Here is a 19,064-nt window from a genome sequence, read left to right on the forward strand (position 1 = left end):
ATTTATATTGAAATTAAAATTATATCTACATGGTTGGAAATTTCCTTCAAATGTGTCACCTTCAATTAATCATTGGTCAATCTTTGTTAAAAAGATTATGAGATAAAAATGTGATTTTTAGTATTATTCATTTAAATAAATATCAGTAATGCTACTTTAATAAATATAAAATAAATAAATGTAAAAAATAGCATTTTTTTAATAAATAATTTTATTTGTGTACAGGGACGTTCAATATGAATATCATTGTTACCTGACCGATCTGCCAGATTCGAGCGTTTACTTTGACCAGCATCAAAGCTATGATTGCGATATTGCTTTTGATTCTCATGATGCTCCATGGATTTGAAGCTAATATTCAAAGTATTAGCTGAAAAGTTTGAAATTTTAGACAGGTTGTGTTTTGGGGAATGAAAATGCCTACCAGGCAACAGTTTCCACGCTGTCCCAATTAAGAAGATATCATGAAGAAAAATTCAACGTGCCCTGCTTCTTAGAACTTTCCCCATAAACAAAATCCAACTACAACATGCCCAACCAAGTCGATTGATCATTCAACTTCCTTCAGATCTTGATCTTTCCACTTCAACCCAAAATGGGTTTCCTCTGTGTCACATGGGTTTTCATGATCTTGTTATTCTCAAGCTGTTCTTGGACTATGGCGCAGCAACCTTACGTGGGAAAGACCACAACAGATTGTGGAAATTACATGGATAATTCAACTTCTTCTCTTGGCTACTTCTATAATGGTCTGAACCAAAGTTGCCAAGCCTACCTCACCTTCAGATCTCAACCCCCCTACAACACTGTTCCTGCCATCTCTGCTTTCTTGGCCTCCGACGCGTACCAGCTCTCTCAAATTAATTCAGTTAACGACACTGCAACATTTGAAACCAACAGGTTGGTGCTTGTTCCAGTCAACTGCTCCCGTTCAGGTGAGTACTATCAAACAAACACAACTTACGTTGTCCAGACTGATGACACTTATTTTAAGATTGCTAATGACACCTTTCAAGCCCTTTCAACCTGTCAAGCTCTCCAGAAACAAAATATATACCCCGCTACCAGTTTAGCTGCTGGTGTTGGAATCACTGTTCCTCTTAGATGTGCTTGTCCTACAAAGAACCAAACTGATTTGGATGTCAATTATTTATTGAGTTACATTGTCAGTGAAGGTGAATCTGTTTCAAGCATTAGTGACAGATTTGGTGCAAGTACTGAGAAGACTTTGGAGGCTAATCAGCTTTCTCAAGAAACTATTATTAATTTCTTCACCACGCTTCTAGTTCCACTTCAAGTCCCGCCATCAAGTTCTCAAACCATAGCTCCACCCCCGCCACCACCAGCATCGCCGCCGCCACCTCCTCCTACTTCTTCCTCTGATAAAAGCTCAAGTAAAACATGGGTTTATGTCCTTGTTGGGGTTCTTGGAGGAATTGCTCTTGTATTGGCCTCTGGAGCCATTTTATTCTACGCATTCTTCCGTAGAAGTAAGAAGAAATCTGATTCCAGTACCGTCTCTGATCACTTTGAGCCACGTGAGAAACCACCAGACAAAAAGGTTGAGGAAGAAGCGAAGGACTTCTTACAGAGCATATCTAGCATTTGTCTGTCCCTTAAAGTGTATAGTTTTAGGGAACTCCAACATGCAACAGATGGTTTCAACCCCAGTAGTTTGATTAAAGGATCTGTTTATCGTGGCACAATCAATGGGGATTTGGCGGCCATTAAGAAAATGAATGGCGATGTGTCGAAAGAGATCAATTTGTTGAACACGATCAACCATTCTAATATCATATGCCTCTCTGGCGTCTGCTTCAATGATGGTCATTGGTATCTTGTTTACGAATATGCTGCCAATGGACCCTTGAGTGATTGGATCTTTAACAGCAATAGCGATGGAAGACTTTTGAGCTGGACACAGAGAGTACAGATTCTATTGGATGTGGCCGCCGGGCTCAACTATCTCCATGGCTTCACTGCTCCTCCTCACGTCCACAAGGATATAAAGAGCAGCAACATTCTTCTGGAAAGTGATTTCAGGGCCAAGATTGCAAATTTTGGTCTGGCAAGATCAGCAGAAGGGCAGGAAGGTGAATTTGCCTTGACGAAGCACATCATTGGAACTAGAGGTTACATGGCTCCTGAGTATTTGGAAAATGGTTTTGTCTCCACAAAGCTTGATGTCTACGCATTTGGAGTCCTCATGCTGGAGACAGTGACTGGGAAAGAGGTTGCTTTGTATGAAGAGGAAAATATGCAGTTATCAGATGCCCTAAATGCTGTGCTTGGTGAGGATGATGGACAGGAGAGTTTGAGGCATTTCATAGATCCTTCCCTGCAACGGAATTATCCTTTGGAACTTGCTCTTTTTATGGTCAGGCTGATTGATAGTTGCTTGACCAAAAATCCAACTGGTCGACCTGATATGGATGAGATTACGCAGTCTCTCTCGAGAATCTTGAACACCTCACTGACCTGGGAATCTTCAAAGAATATATCTATGTAACAAAGTTTCTTTTTTTTTTTTTTTTGACATGATATGTAACAAAGTTTCAGTGGAAACTCTATGTCATAATAAATGAAACAGGATCATTTAAATAGTTAATGTATGTTTTACCGATTATTCTTCCCCTATTTCACGTTATTGCATTAGTTTCTTCTTAAAGATGGCATTTTTCAATCTTCAGTGTAGCCTAGGTTGATTGGTGGATACTTTTCATGAATTATAGTGAAAACTAGTCTACCATTCTAGAGAGAAGCCATTAAGGAACTTAGAGAAATTAGCAATATGGTGCCTGCCGATTGGATTTATTCAAAGCAGAAACCAGCCCGTTTGTCACCTTTAATGAAAATATAAAAGGGGCAAGCAACCAAGATAGAACAGCTGAAATGAACTAAACTCGCCTTGTAGGAACTGAACTTTGGGCAAATCATTCACGATGTGTAGAGCAAGTAAACCAAGGTCAAGAATGGTAGAAGTCCTATATATGTGAAGATCATGTGTGTTTTACCAGAATTATATTTAAGATATGCTACATCAATTGCTGAAAATACATATGTATGACAATTTGTGTATCAATAGGATATCATTTCTATGTCAGAAAATATATTTATGGATCTTAATATGGACTTAGAAAGCCTGGCTCTAATTGATTAATGCACATATCACTCCTGTCCCATTCAGGGCAGGATAGGACTAGGACAGCCTGGATCAAACTCATTGAAGATTACATAAACTAGTGGGAATTGAAGATTCATCTATTTTCTTAATTCTAATGGTCTTTTCAATTACTGAAAGTTGGTCAAGAGTGCTTTACTTGAGAAGGAAGTATATGTGCGCAAAAATGTATTTAACATAGATGTAAGGCCTAATAATGCATAATTCAATAATGGAGAGAGAGAGAGAGATAGAGTCCCTGATATCATAAACACAAATTCAACATGCACTGCTTCTTAGAACTTTCTTCACAAATGGACAACTACAGCCGCACCAAAGTTGAAATTATACCCCACTGATCAACCTACTGTTTGCCATAGCCTCCTTCAAATCTTTCCACTTCAACCCAAAATGACTTTCCTCTCTGTCACTTCCATTTTCATAATCTTGTTATTCTCAAGCTGGTCCTTGATTCTGGCTCAGCAACCATATGTGGGAAAGGCCACAACAGGTTGTGGCAACACAGATAATTCAACTTCTTCTCTTGGCTACTTCTGTAATGGGCACCATATTGCTCATTTCTGCCATCTCATCTCTCTTGGCCACTGACCCATCCCAGCTCTCGCAAATTAATTCAGTTTCCGAGACTGCAACATTTCAAACCAACAAGTTGGTGCTTGTTCCAATCAACTGCTCCTGTTCAGGGGAGTTTTATCAAGCAAACACAACTTATGTTGTCCAGCATGGAGATACTTTTTGATTGCTATTAACAACTTCCATGGCCTTTCAACCTGTCAAGCTCTCAAGAATCAAAACAATATTCTCACTAGGAATTTATACTCTGGTACAAGAATCAATATTCCTCTTAGATGTGCATGTCCTACAAAGAACCAAACTGATGTTGATGTCAAGTATTTATTGAGTCACTTGGTCATTACCGGTGATTATGTTGCAAGCATTAGTGATAGGTTTAATGTAAATACTGAGAGGACTTTGAAGGCTAATGGGCTTTCTGAACAAAACTCCGTTATTTATCCCTTTACCACGCTTCTAGTTCCACTGCAAGACCCGCCATCAAGTTCTCAAACCATAGCACCACCACCATCTCCAACTTCTTCCTCTGAGAAAAGCTCAAGTAAAACCTGGGTTTATGTCCTTGTTGGGGCACTTGGAGGAATTGCTTTTTTATCAGTCTTTGGAGCTATAATATTCCTTGCATTCTTCTGTAGAAGTAAGAAGAAATCTAGTTCTATTATTGTCTCAGATCATGTGGAGGCACGTGAGAAACCACTACACAAGAAGGTTGAGGAAGAAGCTGAGGACTTCTTAGAGAGCATATCTAGTATTGCTCAGTCCGTTAAAGCGTATAATTTTAATGAGCTCCAACATGCAACAGATGATTTCAGCCCCAGTTGTTGGATTAAAGGATCTGTTTATCGTGGCAAGATCAATGGGAATTTGGCGGCCATTAAGAAGATGGAAGGAGATGTGCCGAAAGAGATAAATTTATTGAACACAATCAACCATTCTAATATTATATGTCTCTCTGGCGTCTGTTTCAATGATGGTCATTGGTATCTTGTTTATGAATATGCTGCCAATGGACCCTTGAATGATTGGATCTATAACAGCAATGGTGATGGAAAGCTTTTGAGCTGGACACAGAGAATACAGATTCTATTGGATGTGGCCACTGGGCTTAACTATCTCCACGGCTTCACTGCTCCTCCCCATGTCCACACGGATATAAAGAGCGGCAACATTCTTTTGGACAGCGATTTCAGGGCTAAGATTGCAAATTTTGGTCTGGGAAGGTTAGCAGAAGGGCAGGAAGGTCAATTTGCCTTGACAAAGCACATCATTGGAACTAGAGGTTAGATGGCCCCTGAGTATTTGGAAAATGGTTTTGTCTCCACAAAGCTTGATGTCTACGCATTTGGGGTTCTCCTGCTAGAGACAATGACTGGGAAAGAGGTTGCTGCTTTGTATGAAGAGGAAAATATGCAATTATTAGATGTCTTAAAAGCTATGCTTCTTGAGGAGGATGGACAAGAGAGTTTGGGGCACTTCATGGATCCTTCCCTCCAAGGGAATTATCCTTCAGAACTTGCTGTTTTCTTGGTCAGACTGATTGATAGTTGCGTAAAGAAAGATCCAGCTGGTCGACCTGCCATGGATGAGATTGTGCAGTCTCTCGTAAGAACCTTTAACACTTCACTGACCTGGGAATTGTCAAAGAACATATCACAGTAACAAAGTTCCAGTGGAAGCTCTATTTCATTTTAGAACAGGACCATTTAACCACTTAATGTATGTTTTCTTTGATATAATGTATGTATGATTATTCTTGCCCTATGTCATGTGAGGATTTCTTTGATATATGAATTGTGCTTATATCACAATGTTTTGCTTTAGTTTCGAGACTTTAACATTTTTGAATCTTATACAGTACACATTTCTCATCTTAGTGTAGGGTGTAGCCTGTGTAGTTTGTATGGTACTTCTCATGAATTACAGTCTCTCAAAGAACAATGAGCTACTGCCTACCATCTACCAATAGTTCTGGAGAAGCCATTGAGGAATTTAAGAGAAATGAGCAATATGGTGCCCGTCCATAAGATAGGTTCAAGTCAGAAAATATAAAAGGGGCACTAATTAAAATAAGAGAAATGAGCAATACTTCAATACAAGCATAAACAAGCTTTTCTTTGGTATTTTGAATTAATTAATAAGAAAGGAAAACAAGGTTGCTCAGCATACAGCTTTGAGGCTAATCATTGTTTATTTTTCAAAACTAATCACAATTCTAGCCAGCTGTTGATGCAAAGCTTTTGGAATAAATATTATAAACGCATGTGAGATCTGCAGAACTCACTGTCCATATGTGACCACGCAATGTTGGCGGAAGAACATCATTTATTTCCTCACAATTCTCTTCTACAGCAGCAGCCTCTCTCCGCTTGCCTTCCTTCCAGAGACTCTTCACTAGCAACTCTTTTGTGCCAGCATCAGGGATCAAATTTGAATTCCTCATGTCTTCAAAAACCCTCCACGCAAGAGCAGCTCTCTCACATTTGCAATAAGCTTGGATCAGTACTTTAAACATATAGCCATCTGGCTCCAGACCACTTTGCCTAGCCATTGCAAAGAGTTTCTGCACTGTTTTGATGTCTCCACTTGACGCAAAGTGATGCATTAACCCAGAAAATGTCTGGATATCAGGGCAAATCCCACACAAAATCATCTCTTCAAGCACATCCATGGCATCAGAATTCCTCCTGCACTTGGTCAATGTCCGTAATAGAGATGAATACAAAAGCACCAAATTCAATTTTGATATGGAACTGCAGAGAGTTCTATCTTCACGAAAGACCTTTAGGGCAGCATCGGCTTTCTTTGATATGCCATAGAGATCAATGATTAACCTGATGGTGCTGAAGGGCAATCTCATTCCCTCCCCTCTTATTTTGGAAATGAGTTTATCAACCAATTCAATATGCCCATGGCGTGCTAAAAGGGCCATCATCCTTTGTACTGTGTAAACATCATGAGTAAATCCTGGCTGATAAGAAACCCAACAGAAAAACTCCCAAGCCGTTTCTGCAGACTTGAAATTCCTAAGAATCTTGCAAACCAACCGAGTTGTCCACACCAATTTCGCCTCCTCCAGGGCCGATGCCTCGTTAGAGCTCCAATGATGCAAGGCACTTGCCAAAGCTCTTGGGTCTAACCATGGTTTTAACTGAACCCCATCAACATCATCACCTCCACTACCTTGAGCAACATCATCATCCTTATCATCATCATCATCATCACTAGTATCGCCAATAAATCCTATTTTCTTGATTCTCTCATCCGGCAACATTTCTTCAAGAAATTCATCCGTCTCTTGGACAAATCCAGCCTCCTGAATACGTTGCAATGACAAACGCATGGCTGTTCCAGGCAATACTCCATCAACCCGCATTTCGTTGAGCAAAGTCTTGACCTCACCAAACCGCTCAACGCCAATAAACCCTTCCACCAAAACCGAATATTGCTTCAAAGTGCGTTTAATCCTCATCAAGGGCAATTTATTGAAAACCTCCATAGCACAATCCAACTTTCCCGAACTCACAAGGTGCTCTATCATCACCGTATACGTTCTGGAGTTCGGGATTGCACCGCCATCAATCATCCTATAGAAAATCCCCACGGCCTCAGAGTCGTTCTTACCCGTTTGCGCATAGAGGCGCATGACAATGTTGTAAGACTCGGTGCATACACGCTGATTTGACAGCCTATACTCATCCCAAACTCGGAGAACCAAGTCAAGGTCTCCACAGGCAGCGTGCCACTGCATGAGGTTCATAAAGCTGACACGAACATTACGAAACCTGCCAGCATTGATGGCATCGATCAGGGATTTGAGTTCCGCGGTCCGGCGGGACTTGGCCAGGACGGTGGCCAGCGCATGGAGCGTGTTCTGGGTATGCGAAAAATGAGGAATTGTTTCGAGGGTGTCAACCAGGGACAGGGCAGAGTCTGCCGAAGGCGCAGACCGGAGCGCATGAGTCACAACGAAAGAGTCGAGAAGGCGACCGTTTAGGATAGGCGCGAGCGAGCTGGGAGGACCGGAGCGGAGGCCAAGTCGAATGGAATCGATGAGTTTGGCACGGTGGAGGTAATGGGAGACTTTGTTGGGAAATGGGTCGCGGGCATAGCAGCGAGTTTGCTGGGTCACACTGTTGAGTAGGTTCACCTCACGAAAGAGTTGCTTGAAATGCATTGGCACTAGGTAAAGACCATAACAGCTATAGGAATAGATTGTTCCGGGCATGCATTGAAGTTGTTGTAACTGTCAACGATGGTTATTTGCTCCATAGACACAAAACATCAAACATCTGGTCCGCAGTCCACTATCATGCGAGGGAAGAGGGTTACTGCTTACTCGCACTGTCGTGCTCGTACCAATACACCAAGTGCGAGCTTAAGCCCTTAAGCGGCTGTTTGAGCGGTCTATATGTTTGGGCTCTTTACCCACATCCCGGCAACAATTAGCCCAATTGCTCTCCTACAGATTTTGGGCCAAATGGGCAAACAGCATATCCGGGCCCTCCTACTGGATTGAATAATTCGTTGGGCCTTACGATTTTATATATAATTTTTTTTTTAACCAAAATTGCAAAAAGTGCCATTTGGGGTGCACTTTTAATAATGACAGTGTAAAAAGATGAAAAAACTATCCATTTCCAAAATCTTAAGGAGTTGCGTTTTTAAAAACGTATAATTTTAAATGTCAAATTGCAAATTTTAAAATAACTATTTTTAAAATTAGACATTTTGAAACTACAAATTCAAATGGGCCTTAGAGCGACATGAAAGGCTAGATTTTAAAAACTATGTTTGCAGCCTAGGTTGGGGGCATTATACCAAAAACAGCACTTTCTGATCCATTTCATCTTCACTACGGTTTATGTAATGACTACGACATGATGCAATAATCCATAGTACCAATTACCAGGTATTTAGTATACAACAATCTTTAAACCTGTGAAAAGAATGAAATTTGATTATGATTGTAGTTAATGTGGTAAGTAGTTTGTAAATTCACATGGCATTTATTATGTCAGCCACTAATTTAATTAAAACTGACATGGTAAGTATCACTTAGACTTTTCTATATGAAATAGTTAGTTCTTGAGAAGCTACCTGCCGGTACTCCAGTTGGTGCAATGCACGTGACCTTAGGGCTTAGCTGAGTGAATTTTGAATGGATAGCAGAGTAATGTTACAGACAAAAGGAAAATATGTATATATATTCATTGATTTATTGTTCCTATATGTAGAAGTATAATGTAGCAGTATCATTATGTGGTAAGGAGACTACAGCAATTGTGAGTAGGAAAGAGCATTTCCATTTTTTTTTTATATTTTCTCCTGAATTCATATGGGCTATGATCCTATTGAACTAAATATGACAGGGAGGCAATGCATTGATCAACATGTGGGAGGGAGGACTAGTAATATCACTCTATAAATCAAACAGGGAAGATTCCTGTCAGTCGAATATGTTCAAGAGTGCTCCTCAGGCCATATTTGAGCACTGCCCGGTTGCCTGTCCTGAATCCATCTCCATAAGCTGACGATGTATCTGACTCGATCTGGTGTATAAAAAAGTCACCAAGTTTCTTCTCAAAGTTGGAACGTTTACCCTTTTTTGATGATGTCAAAGAGGGACCGGCCGAGGAGGAAGCCGGTGATGAAGATGAGGCAACATCATTTGCAGATGGTGACAAGATCTCAGACTCCAACCACATATGAGCTAAGACCTGGCAGATACCTTCTTCAACTTCTGGACGCAGATTGTGATAACCTGTCAAACACCCTTTTAGTAGATCTAAAATGCAAACATTGTCAATAGTAGCATGGTAAGAGGTCAGACAAGCACCTTTAAGCCTGAGCCACGCATGCATCATCTCGTGAGCCAGGATTGACCCAGTCAGCAACCTATATGTATAGAAAGCCTTTGGTCATACACAAAATTCTTAAGCAAGTCTCATGATTTAGAATAATACAAGTGTTTAGGGTGCGAATAAGAGAAAAAAGTACCTGGGAAGGCCATACAAAACCAGAATTGCTGTTACTTCACATCGACGGATGAGCTTACGAGGCTCAGTTACCATGTCTATGATCCGGTAGCCAGCACCAATCTTGGGCCTCCTTAAGATCTGGTAATTTAGTTGAAATAATTTCAGTCTGATACAGTATACAGATATCTTTACAAGAAAAATGGATTGTTAGATATGCTAGGATAGAAGTTCTTACAGTGGTGACAGTCTGTTCTTCTGACAAGCAAAGTCCTCTGGTCTCGGGCAAGTGATGATGACCCTACCACGTCAAAAAGTAAATAAACAAATTAACTAAAATCAAGATTAACATAAAGTTAAAAGAAAAGAAAATGCATATCTGAAGCATGAAAACGTTAACGCATCAGTCTTTACGTTCTTTTCTCCCTCGATCGCCTCATTTAGTGCTTGTCTCTCAACCAAGAGCATTGGAATTTGCTGCTCCACTTTCATAATTAAACCTTCATAATATTCTTGTATTTCAAGGTAAAGGGGTTGGCATTCATGAGTATCCATAATTGCTGAGTCTAGACACTCTAGACATAGCTTCCGGCCATCATCAAGTAACAGATATTTTGTGTCCCTCGGCTGCATGGATTATAAGATTTTGCATTATGAAGGATATAGTGAAAACAGAAACTCATAGGTGTCTCTGAAGGATGTTTTAGTAGTGGTTTCTTATATCCTTTCTTGTTCCGTTAAGGTTTTGTTGTTTCCAAAGAAAGGAGGGATTTTGTTTTGCATAACTCACCTCCATTCTTTCACAGCTACAACACCGAGGAGTCCTGTCACGTTCATGTGAGGGGCAGTACTTTTGCTGCCAGAAAGGATGTGCCCTATACTCAATTAAACCTGCTGAATTTGTTGGGATCTGTAGAAAAGAACCAAAATTATGTTAAAAAAATTCAAGGTCACCAAATATCTAGTGTGATACCAGCTAGAAAGAATCATTTTAACTGGTCCCTAAAAATTAGTCTTCTGTGAAGATTTTCTTTCAAAGCACCTTCAGACAATTTAGCATATCCAGAAAGTAGGTCTGCTAATTTTCGTATTTAAACAGACTTGACCACACCAGCAAGAACAACATCCCCATTGCTATCAGAATATCAAGCTAATAGCAATAAGGCACCATTCAGAGTATTCACCTGTTTATTTGTTTGTGAAATTATTTTAATTTTCGCATGAATCTGAGATAATTGACATGTTGAGTATACATGTGTTGGTATAAAAAGATTGAGCCTCAAATTGAAAATCTATTGCGAGTGTGAGCGGTTGATATAATATAGTTGGGTCAAAATTCCTAAGCTTAAGCTTATGAGTTGAGTGATATCACAACATGTTGTATTATGATCTCATTGAAAGACTCCCCAATGTGTCAATCTTCCAAATACTTGTTGCGTGACTTGATTGATCAAGTCAGTGCGCTCCAATAGTTTTGAAAGAAATGTCAATTGTGTTTGGTTTACTTCTCCCACACGGCTTATAACTTTCACCCAGAAGACTTTCCTCAAATATATAAATACCATATTCAGCCTATCATAATGTAAGAGACAACGTTGAGAAACAGCCTCTAGCCACACTCAAAAGTGTTTTCCTTATTTGTCTAGACTGTGTGAGTGACACAGTAGTAGTGAGAGAAATAGAGAAATATTTATATTTTGTTTGAAATTCTCGTGTGAGAGTGAGATATTGGTGTATTGAGGCTTTGGAATTTTTGAGTGGTTTTCTCTTCACTACTCTTTGTACTCCCATCTTTTGGTAGAAAAATTTTCTCCCGGTCGTCTCTGCTTGTGGATGTAGGTTTATTAAGCTGAACCACATAAATTATGGTCTTCTGTGTGATTGACTTATTTTATTGTTCTCTTTTCTATTGTCACAACATGACCATGGGGTTAATGGATATGCAAAGATATTTCATCAACCAAGAATCTATGATCCGTCTCAAACAATCCCTTCGAAGTTAGTTTCAGGTGTTAATTTGGTAAGATTATGAGTCTTACATTTGATTTAGAGCAGCCTCAAGTTTCTGTTTGTGAGGCACACATAATGTTTGATGAGAGAGAGAGAGAGAGAGAGGAGAGAACCAAAGATAGCTAACTTACAAAGTTCTTGCAAACATCACATCTTGGGTGGTGCTGCTCTTTATAGCAGGATTTGTGATAAGGGTGATCGCCAGACATAGAATACTGTCAGAGAGAAAAGACATTCCACTCATTAATAGTCATTGAAATCACCAAAATGAAAAGCAAATCAGCCTGGGATTCAAGAATATTGTTATCCAATTCCAAAAAAAAAAAAAAACAAATTAAATTAACTCGAATTTGTTGCACCTCATGATCAGTAATAGGTAGATTGCAAACATGACAACGGAAACATTCTGGATGCCAAACGCCACCCATGCAACTCAAATATCGTCCATGGCCAATCTCAGTGTTGCAGCCAGCACAGATCCTATAAGTGATGTGGTCCAACAAACAGGTCAGATTTCATTTGACCTCAGTAAAATACAGCAAATTTACCTATAATGGAGGGTCGATTAAGTTTCAAGAGGCATTGCTATGAGTACAGTTTCCATATGAAAATTCAGGAAGGTAACAAGAATGTGTTCCAACCCCATTTTTTCAGGTGAGAGAAAAACAACCAAGTATTTTTTATGTACGTCATTTCCGGTTACTTCAAAGATCTATACCAAAATGTTACAAGATCAAATATATCATGGAAAGCTTCTTTCGGATAATTTTCCTTTTAAATATAACATATTTGTACATCTTAAGTTATGTGCTTATGAGTTTCTATTACTCCAGCAGTTAGGTGTTCATTATTCTAACATCTATTTGTCCATTTAATCTAAAACCAAAATCCTTTCAATCCACTGAGATCATATAAGCCCAGCTGATGAATAACCAAGTAATAAGCACCTAAGCATTATTCGTAGCATCTCTACAAACTTTCTATTGTTAGTCAATCTTGGGCTGGAATGCTCAAACATAAGACCATCAAGTCTCAACTCTAAACAGTCATCTTGTAGCTTAGATGTTCATGCCAGCTTCTATTTATGTAATTTGGCAGGTCAACCTCTTATTACAAATCAAAGAAGTACTTCAAATTAAATGATGCTTGCATTACTCCCATTAAAATTTGTCTCTTCTCCCACAACCATGAGAAATAATAAAACACCCAGAAGCCAAAGAACAAATGTATCACATTGTCTCTCATTTCAGATTCTGTCATGTTCTGTTCTGCAATACGTCACTGGAAATAAATTATCTAGAAACCTCCAAACTGCCATTACAACCTCGAAGAATTAACCTTACATATCTCTCTGTCTCTAATTCCTCAGCAATTATGCCAAGTATAGGTTCAAGGTTTTAAACTTAGATTTAGCATTTCTTTTTTCAAGATATTTAATATCAAACTAGTTTGCAGAGCATCGAACATTCAGAAAACTAAAAATCCTTCTTCTTCTTTTTTTTTTTTTTTTTTTTGCATTAACTTAAGTAGGTTAAAGTCAGCAGGTATCTCCATCGAGTATTTCCAAAGAAAGTGAGTAAATACCTGTGGGTAGGTAGGCACTACCTGACCAAAGTGATAATAAAAATAAGTTGGTTGATCCACGAGATGAAGAAATAAAAGTACTAAGAAAAATGTTTATATGGCTTGAATTGGTTTTTTCAGCTATGATTCAACAGATAAGCTAGCCTAGCTCACCTGTAGGAAATGCAATCTCCAATTCTTTTTTGATTAAGTTATAAAAACTCTATTAAGAACAAAAAGAATTGATACACATGGTGATAATAATACACTGTTTCATCAAATTACAAAGAAAATCCAAAAGAGCTATGAAATCCAAAAATTATTCGTAATATATACTTCCCAAATCATGCAGTTAATCAAATAGAGAACATAAAAAAGTGTTTTTAAGCAAGTTCCCAGTCAGTTCTACATCCTTTATGGTATGAAAATTTCTCTTCCAACAAATTGTTCACATAATGCAAAGAGAAGCTGCCCAACAAATCTCAGCTTTTTCATGATGACTAAGTTCTCACTTAATGTAAACACTTCTATCACAGTGCAAGGTATCACCAAATGCACTCCAAATAAAGTTAAGGCCAATGACCACAGTTCTCTAGCCACAACACAATGTAAAAGAAGATGATCCACCATCTTACCAGAGTTCCTACACATGCAACATCTACCCACAATATTTTTTCTCCTTTTTTCTCAATCGTCGAGATTTTACCTAAAGCCGTTGTTCATAAAAAAATGTCACTTTTCTTGGCACCTTTTCATTCATTTCAAAGCAGTTAAATTGAACTTGTTGAAATTTTTAGCAAACTAAGGAGTAGAGCAATTAGCATATAGATAATAACATACTACAGATGTCATAATGACCAAATATACCTGTGTCCAGATGGAAAGAAGAATGGATAAGGTTGAAATATATTCCCACTATCATATCGAGGAGGAGACGGAGACCCCACATTCAGGCTTTCTTGAATAGCCATGGCAATCTGTTCATCTTCCTCCAATTGAGCTTTAGTGAGATTTTCATCTTCCTCGGAATGAGCATTTGTAAGATGTTCATCTTCCTTGGAATGAGCTCTAGTAAGATGTTCATCTTCCTCGGAATGAGCTCTAGTAAGATGTTCATCTTCCTCGGAATGAGCTCTCGTAAGATGTTCATCTTCATCCGACTGAGCTCTAGCAAGATGTTCATCTTCATCTGATTGAGGTTCATCACCTAAGAAAAATAAGAAAATAGAGGATGAGACTTCAGGCTGCCTTTGATTTCAATACAAGTAACTTCCGCATTCAAAGATAATACCTGAATTTTTCTTTTCATCTAAATGGACCCTTTCCATGTATGAATTGTTTACTACAGTTTAAGGAGACTCATTGTTCATTATGGCTTTCAAGGAGCCATTTATGAATTCATTTATACCAACTTAAATGAGCCATTCAGTTTAAGGAGCCATTTATGCATTCATTTATGAGTCATCACTCTTATTTAATAAAATTCTGGAGAACCCTCCCAGATAACAATTGAGTGATGTCGAGGTCAACACAGACAAACAGTGAAACTTACCAATCACTTTTTTCCCTTTCAGGTCTTCTTCTGCAAGGGACATTGCAATAACATAATCAAGTTGTTCTCTCTCAATATCTGTCAATTCATCCTGCATCCAAGTTCCAATTAGCAATGGACAATAATTGAAACAAGCTAGCATAAAATTTGAGCGAGAATATCACTTCAGAATCTACTCTTAAATTAACTTGTAATATGAAATTCTATTCTATTCTAAGAATCGGCGACTGTTAGCGAATAGGCTAGCTTAAACATATTATAGATGAGCAGGAGCCACATGGCGGTATCTATAAAAAGCAGAAACTATGATTACCACTGAATTACGAGCCTCGTCCCAAATTCTTTCCTCTCCATATCTCCCATGATATTGCCCTCTATGGCTAGAACCTTTAAGAATCTTGGTCAGCCAACCCATAATGTAAAATGTTATTCGCCTGTAGACTGCAAGCTTTTCCCTGCACCCAAGTTGTTAATTTGAATTAAAGAATCATGTTCCAATCGGCAAAAGGAAATTTGATAGGTGCTCCAAACATCTCTGGCAATAGCTGGTGACTCTTATCAGCCTATTTTTATGTATACCACTGTTTGAGAAGTTCATACAAACATCAATACCGGGGGTGAAAAACTAGAATTAATGTTTGTTACCGTCTGGTAAAGTGTAATATGAGGAAAACACATTAGAGGGTTCTAAGAATAATTCTAGGATGGTAAAGCATGTGTTTGAACAATATATATAATATTAAGTGAAAAGACGTAATATGCAATGAAGTTGAAGGAAATGGCAATCTCAAAACAAGTAACATCATTCACAGTGATTGGGAAACATATACAAAAAAACAAGCCTCACAATTTGATTAGTGTCTTAATATGGTACACACCTTACAGATTTTGAGGCAGTAGTTCTATAGAGAAATTGGGAAGGGATATAAGAGCGAAATACCGAAATAACATACTAGTCATTCTCAGAGAGAAATAAACTTTCTGGAATTCAATTCTTTGCGTATACACGCAGTTACAATAAAAGAACATGGAAACCCAATCTAAACAAATCGCTTTATGCCTCATCAATCAAAAACTCGGAGTATGTAATGAAAGAACACTTTACTTGCACAAAAAAAAAAAGGTAATAAAATCACTCACCAAGGTACAAACTTGCCCACAATGCTTCAAATCCTCAAAATTCCTATATGATGTGCAAACAATGGCCTAAATAAATAGGCTGAGAAATCAGCCAAATAGTACCGAACCCCTTATCTATATGGAAACACCCTCCACCAGCCCCATACAATTATGATTATTTAAAAAAAAAAAAAAAATCAAAGCAAGTGGAATCTCCCACCTTTACAATTTTCAGATGATAATAACATGACAGGTAATACTGATATGACGCCATAGGTAACAACTTTCAGAAACTCACCCGAAACAGATTTAAAAATCTGCAGAGACAATATAATCTGATGAATCCCGGATCAGACAAAATTCCCAATACCCATGATTGCACAGTCACCAAAGAAGAATTAGAGGACATCAAAGATGTTATCTTTCATTTTCTGGATTGCGTTTTAGCCCTTCAAAGCACTGACCCTTTTCAAACAAAGCCACAATCACAAAAACGTAAGGAAAAGTTTGCGACCAAAAGAGTCAAGTGGGAGAGTACTTGGATCCTACGCAAAAAAAGAAAGAAAAAAAAAAAGAAAAAAGAAAAAAAGAAGAAGAACAAGCAAAAACAATGGTTGGAAAGTGTTTTGAAACTTGAACAACTGCTCTTATCCTACCTTCCTTAAAGACCACCAAAAAGACATGGTGAAGCTGTGTAATTGTACTGAAATTCTAACACTTTCTTCTCTTGCTTGTGGGGTCCTCAATATATCCCGATCCCATTTTCCACCGCATTTCCGCAAAATGTCAAAACCCCCATTGAATTGCTTTCCTTCTGGTTGACAAAGATGTCATGGGGAGAAAGTGGGTATTTTTTTGATCTTCCGTTCAGTTTTATTGTTACTAGTGACAGTTTAAGTCTCTGTTCTTTGCATTATGAGGCCTCAAGTGAGCCAGCAGGCCAGAGGGACCCATTTCTTTACCCCACAATGAGATTGTGGCACATATATAGCCAAATGAAAGGCCATAGCACACTACCTCTTGCTTTTAATTTTTTTTTGAAACATGCTTTTAATTTTTCTGAATTGTATCCAAGGCCCCAGTTACTTACAATCGTATTTAGAGTGGGATTGACTTTGCAAATTTAAAAATAATGATATGAAATTAAGCATTTAGTAAAATTGTAGTTTAGTTTAAAACTATGCTCTTAGTTTTTTGGTTTGTGAAAATTACAATGCCAAATGCACTCTTAGTACTCTTTAGTCTTTTTTTTTTTTGGTTTTCTAAACAAATCATATGTAGTCATTTCCTTTCTTTCTAACCTTCATCTATTTTTTCATGAATGGTTTTCTTTCCACCAAAAGAAATTTTTATAATTTAGTTTATCAAATTGGTACGTGATTTTTACCCCATTTTAAAAACAAATGTTAGAATCACACACTATAAAAACAAATATCAAATTAATAATGCATGTAAAAATCATATAATCAATTAAAAATGCATATAAATTCTCCGTACGTATAATAATAATAATACATGCAACATACTTCATGCACAAAACAAATGTCTCTTAAGGTAGTAATTTATAGATTATAGTTGTGTATTTTATAGTTGGCTGGTGATCATACGATGAGGTAATAATCCCTTTTTTTAATTCAAGCAGTTAGGTGCTGATGTGCTCGAAACAGAGATTAAGACTTCTTCACATGCATCGCAACCACTAAGTTTCTTTCAGTGGACGTAATCTCATTGAGAAATAAAATATTATTCCTTTCCCTCCTTTTGACATTAGCAGATGAGCTAGCACATGCTCAGTAGCTTCCATTGAGTGAGTAATGGTCCCCTCAAGTGATGAATGGATATTAACTCATGATATTCTTAAGGTTTTTTTTTTTTTCCCCCTAAGCAATAATACAACCGGAAAGGGCTATAAGGGGGTGCTTTCTGCTACGGATTTGGATCAATTCAGTGGGCAAAAGGAAAATCATTGAGAATACTTCCAAATACGTGGTGTGAAGTGATCCACTCAATTAAATAGAAGCAGCTTGGATGTGCCATATTGACTGGCATCAAGTAATTCTAGCTATAGGGGACTCCAAAAAATAAAAATGGGATGCAAGGTTAAGTTTTCAGACTTATTGATGAGGTTTAGTTTAAACAATATTTCCCTTTTTTAATAGATGGATTCAAAGATAGAATCAAGGGTCATGGCTCATGGCCCCATTGATTTTAAAATTTTATCTTATTTGTTTTTAAGAAATGATTGATGTCAATATTTTATCTTAAATGCAACGTTTTGTGTAATTTGTTTTTACATCTTTTGCATTAAACGACACTAAATAATGGGTTTTACGTCGTATGACTCCATATGATTTCCTATATATATATATGCTAGTCCCTCCTCTCCATATTCTCATTAGTGGGAGAATTTGGCTTACCCATTGACACCCACCATTACAATACAACTGTTTCAGCAATAACAAAGAAAATGGCTTCTGCAGATATTCTGGTATATATGTTGATTATTGTTCTATCATCTCAGATTCAATATCTGGAGCTGCAATTCCCACCACTTAATTAAGAAGGATCTAGAGGGATATTCATGGCCTAAACAATCATTAAGTTTGTGTACCAGTACCACTTTATTCTCAAAAGCATAATATATATAGTAGCAACTTGCCTACTGCCTCATGCACCCATGGGGTACCTAACTGGGTCACCTTGGAATATAATTGGAGCAAACTAGTATGATCACATTTATAAGGAAAATGTGTGTTATAAGGTAATGATTTGATTGGCCGGGGATATATGCAGATACCCCACGAGAGTGATGGAATCACTTTCCATAAGAAAGCAAGCACTCTCAGCCGACCATTTGTTTGTTTTTGTCCCTTTCTTAATGCCTCGTCTCCTCAAGTAATCTGCTTTTTTTCGTCCTATTAATTAATCAAAGTTGTTATAATGATTTTGATCTTCTACTCTTCTGGTTGGCGCGACGGATAAAGTTCAATAAAATTCTAACTGTTCATTATTTTTTCCATTTTTCTTGAAAGATTGAGACCCACAGCCACTAGTTGATGGAGCAGTTTGAAAACAAGCCCGAATTCATTAA

At 37.9% G+C, this 19,064-nt stretch overlaps 3 protein-coding genes and 1 pseudogene across 6 annotated transcripts; 2 read left to right on the forward strand and 2 right to left on the reverse strand.

Moving 5' to 3' along the window:
- The first annotated feature begins 302 nt into the window (after positions 1-302).
- LOC132187476 (lysM domain receptor-like kinase 4) lies at positions 303-2,587 on the forward strand. The gene has a single exon (XM_059601793.1). The coding sequence runs from the start codon at positions 596-598 to the stop codon at positions 2,507-2,509; it is 1,914 nt and encodes a 637-aa protein (XP_059457776.1). The 5' UTR covers positions 303-595; the 3' UTR covers positions 2,510-2,587.
- A 795-nt stretch (positions 2,588-3,382) lies between these two features.
- LOC132186476 (lysM domain receptor-like kinase 4) lies at positions 3,383-5,413 on the forward strand (annotated as a pseudogene).
- A 440-nt stretch (positions 5,414-5,853) lies between these two features.
- Positions 5,854-8,116, reverse strand: LOC132187006 (pentatricopeptide repeat-containing protein At5g66631). The gene has a single exon (XM_059601158.1). It carries the CDS (start codon positions 7,977-7,979, stop codon positions 5,967-5,969), a length of 2,013 nt encoding a protein of 670 aa, XP_059457141.1. The 5' UTR covers positions 7,980-8,116; the 3' UTR covers positions 5,854-5,966.
- An 812-nt stretch (positions 8,117-8,928) lies between these two features.
- On the reverse strand, positions 8,929-16,827 carry LOC132186698 (protein DA1-related 1-like). Of its 4 annotated transcripts, none has more exons than XM_059600712.1 (13): positions 16,630-16,827; positions 16,272-16,422; positions 15,168-15,309; positions 14,855-14,945; positions 14,170-14,509; positions 12,099-12,219; positions 11,871-11,954; positions 10,520-10,639; positions 10,144-10,356; positions 9,968-10,030; positions 9,752-9,870; positions 9,591-9,649; positions 8,929-9,515 (listed from the first exon to the last, which is right to left on the reverse strand). In XM_059600712.1, exons 3-13 carry the CDS (start codon positions 15,267-15,269, stop codon positions 9,181-9,183), a joined length of 1,647 nt encoding a protein of 548 aa, XP_059456695.1. In that variant the 5' UTR covers positions 15,270-15,309; positions 16,272-16,422; positions 16,630-16,827; the 3' UTR covers positions 8,929-9,180. The 4 variants fall into 4 exon arrangements, with proteins under 4 accessions (XP_059456695.1, XP_059456696.1, XP_059456697.1 ...); XM_059600713.1 differs by having other exon boundaries at positions 16,272-16,438; XM_059600714.1 differs by lacking the exon at positions 16,630-16,827 and adding an exon at positions 15,995-16,060 and having other exon boundaries at positions 16,272-16,552.
- Between the last annotated feature and the right edge of the window lie 2,237 nt (positions 16,828-19,064).

This window comes from Corylus avellana, chromosome ca7 (assembly GCF_901000735.1).
Source record: "Corylus avellana chromosome ca7, CavTom2PMs-1.0".
Classification (NCBI taxonomy): Eukaryota; Viridiplantae; Streptophyta; class Magnoliopsida; order Fagales; family Betulaceae; genus Corylus; species Corylus avellana.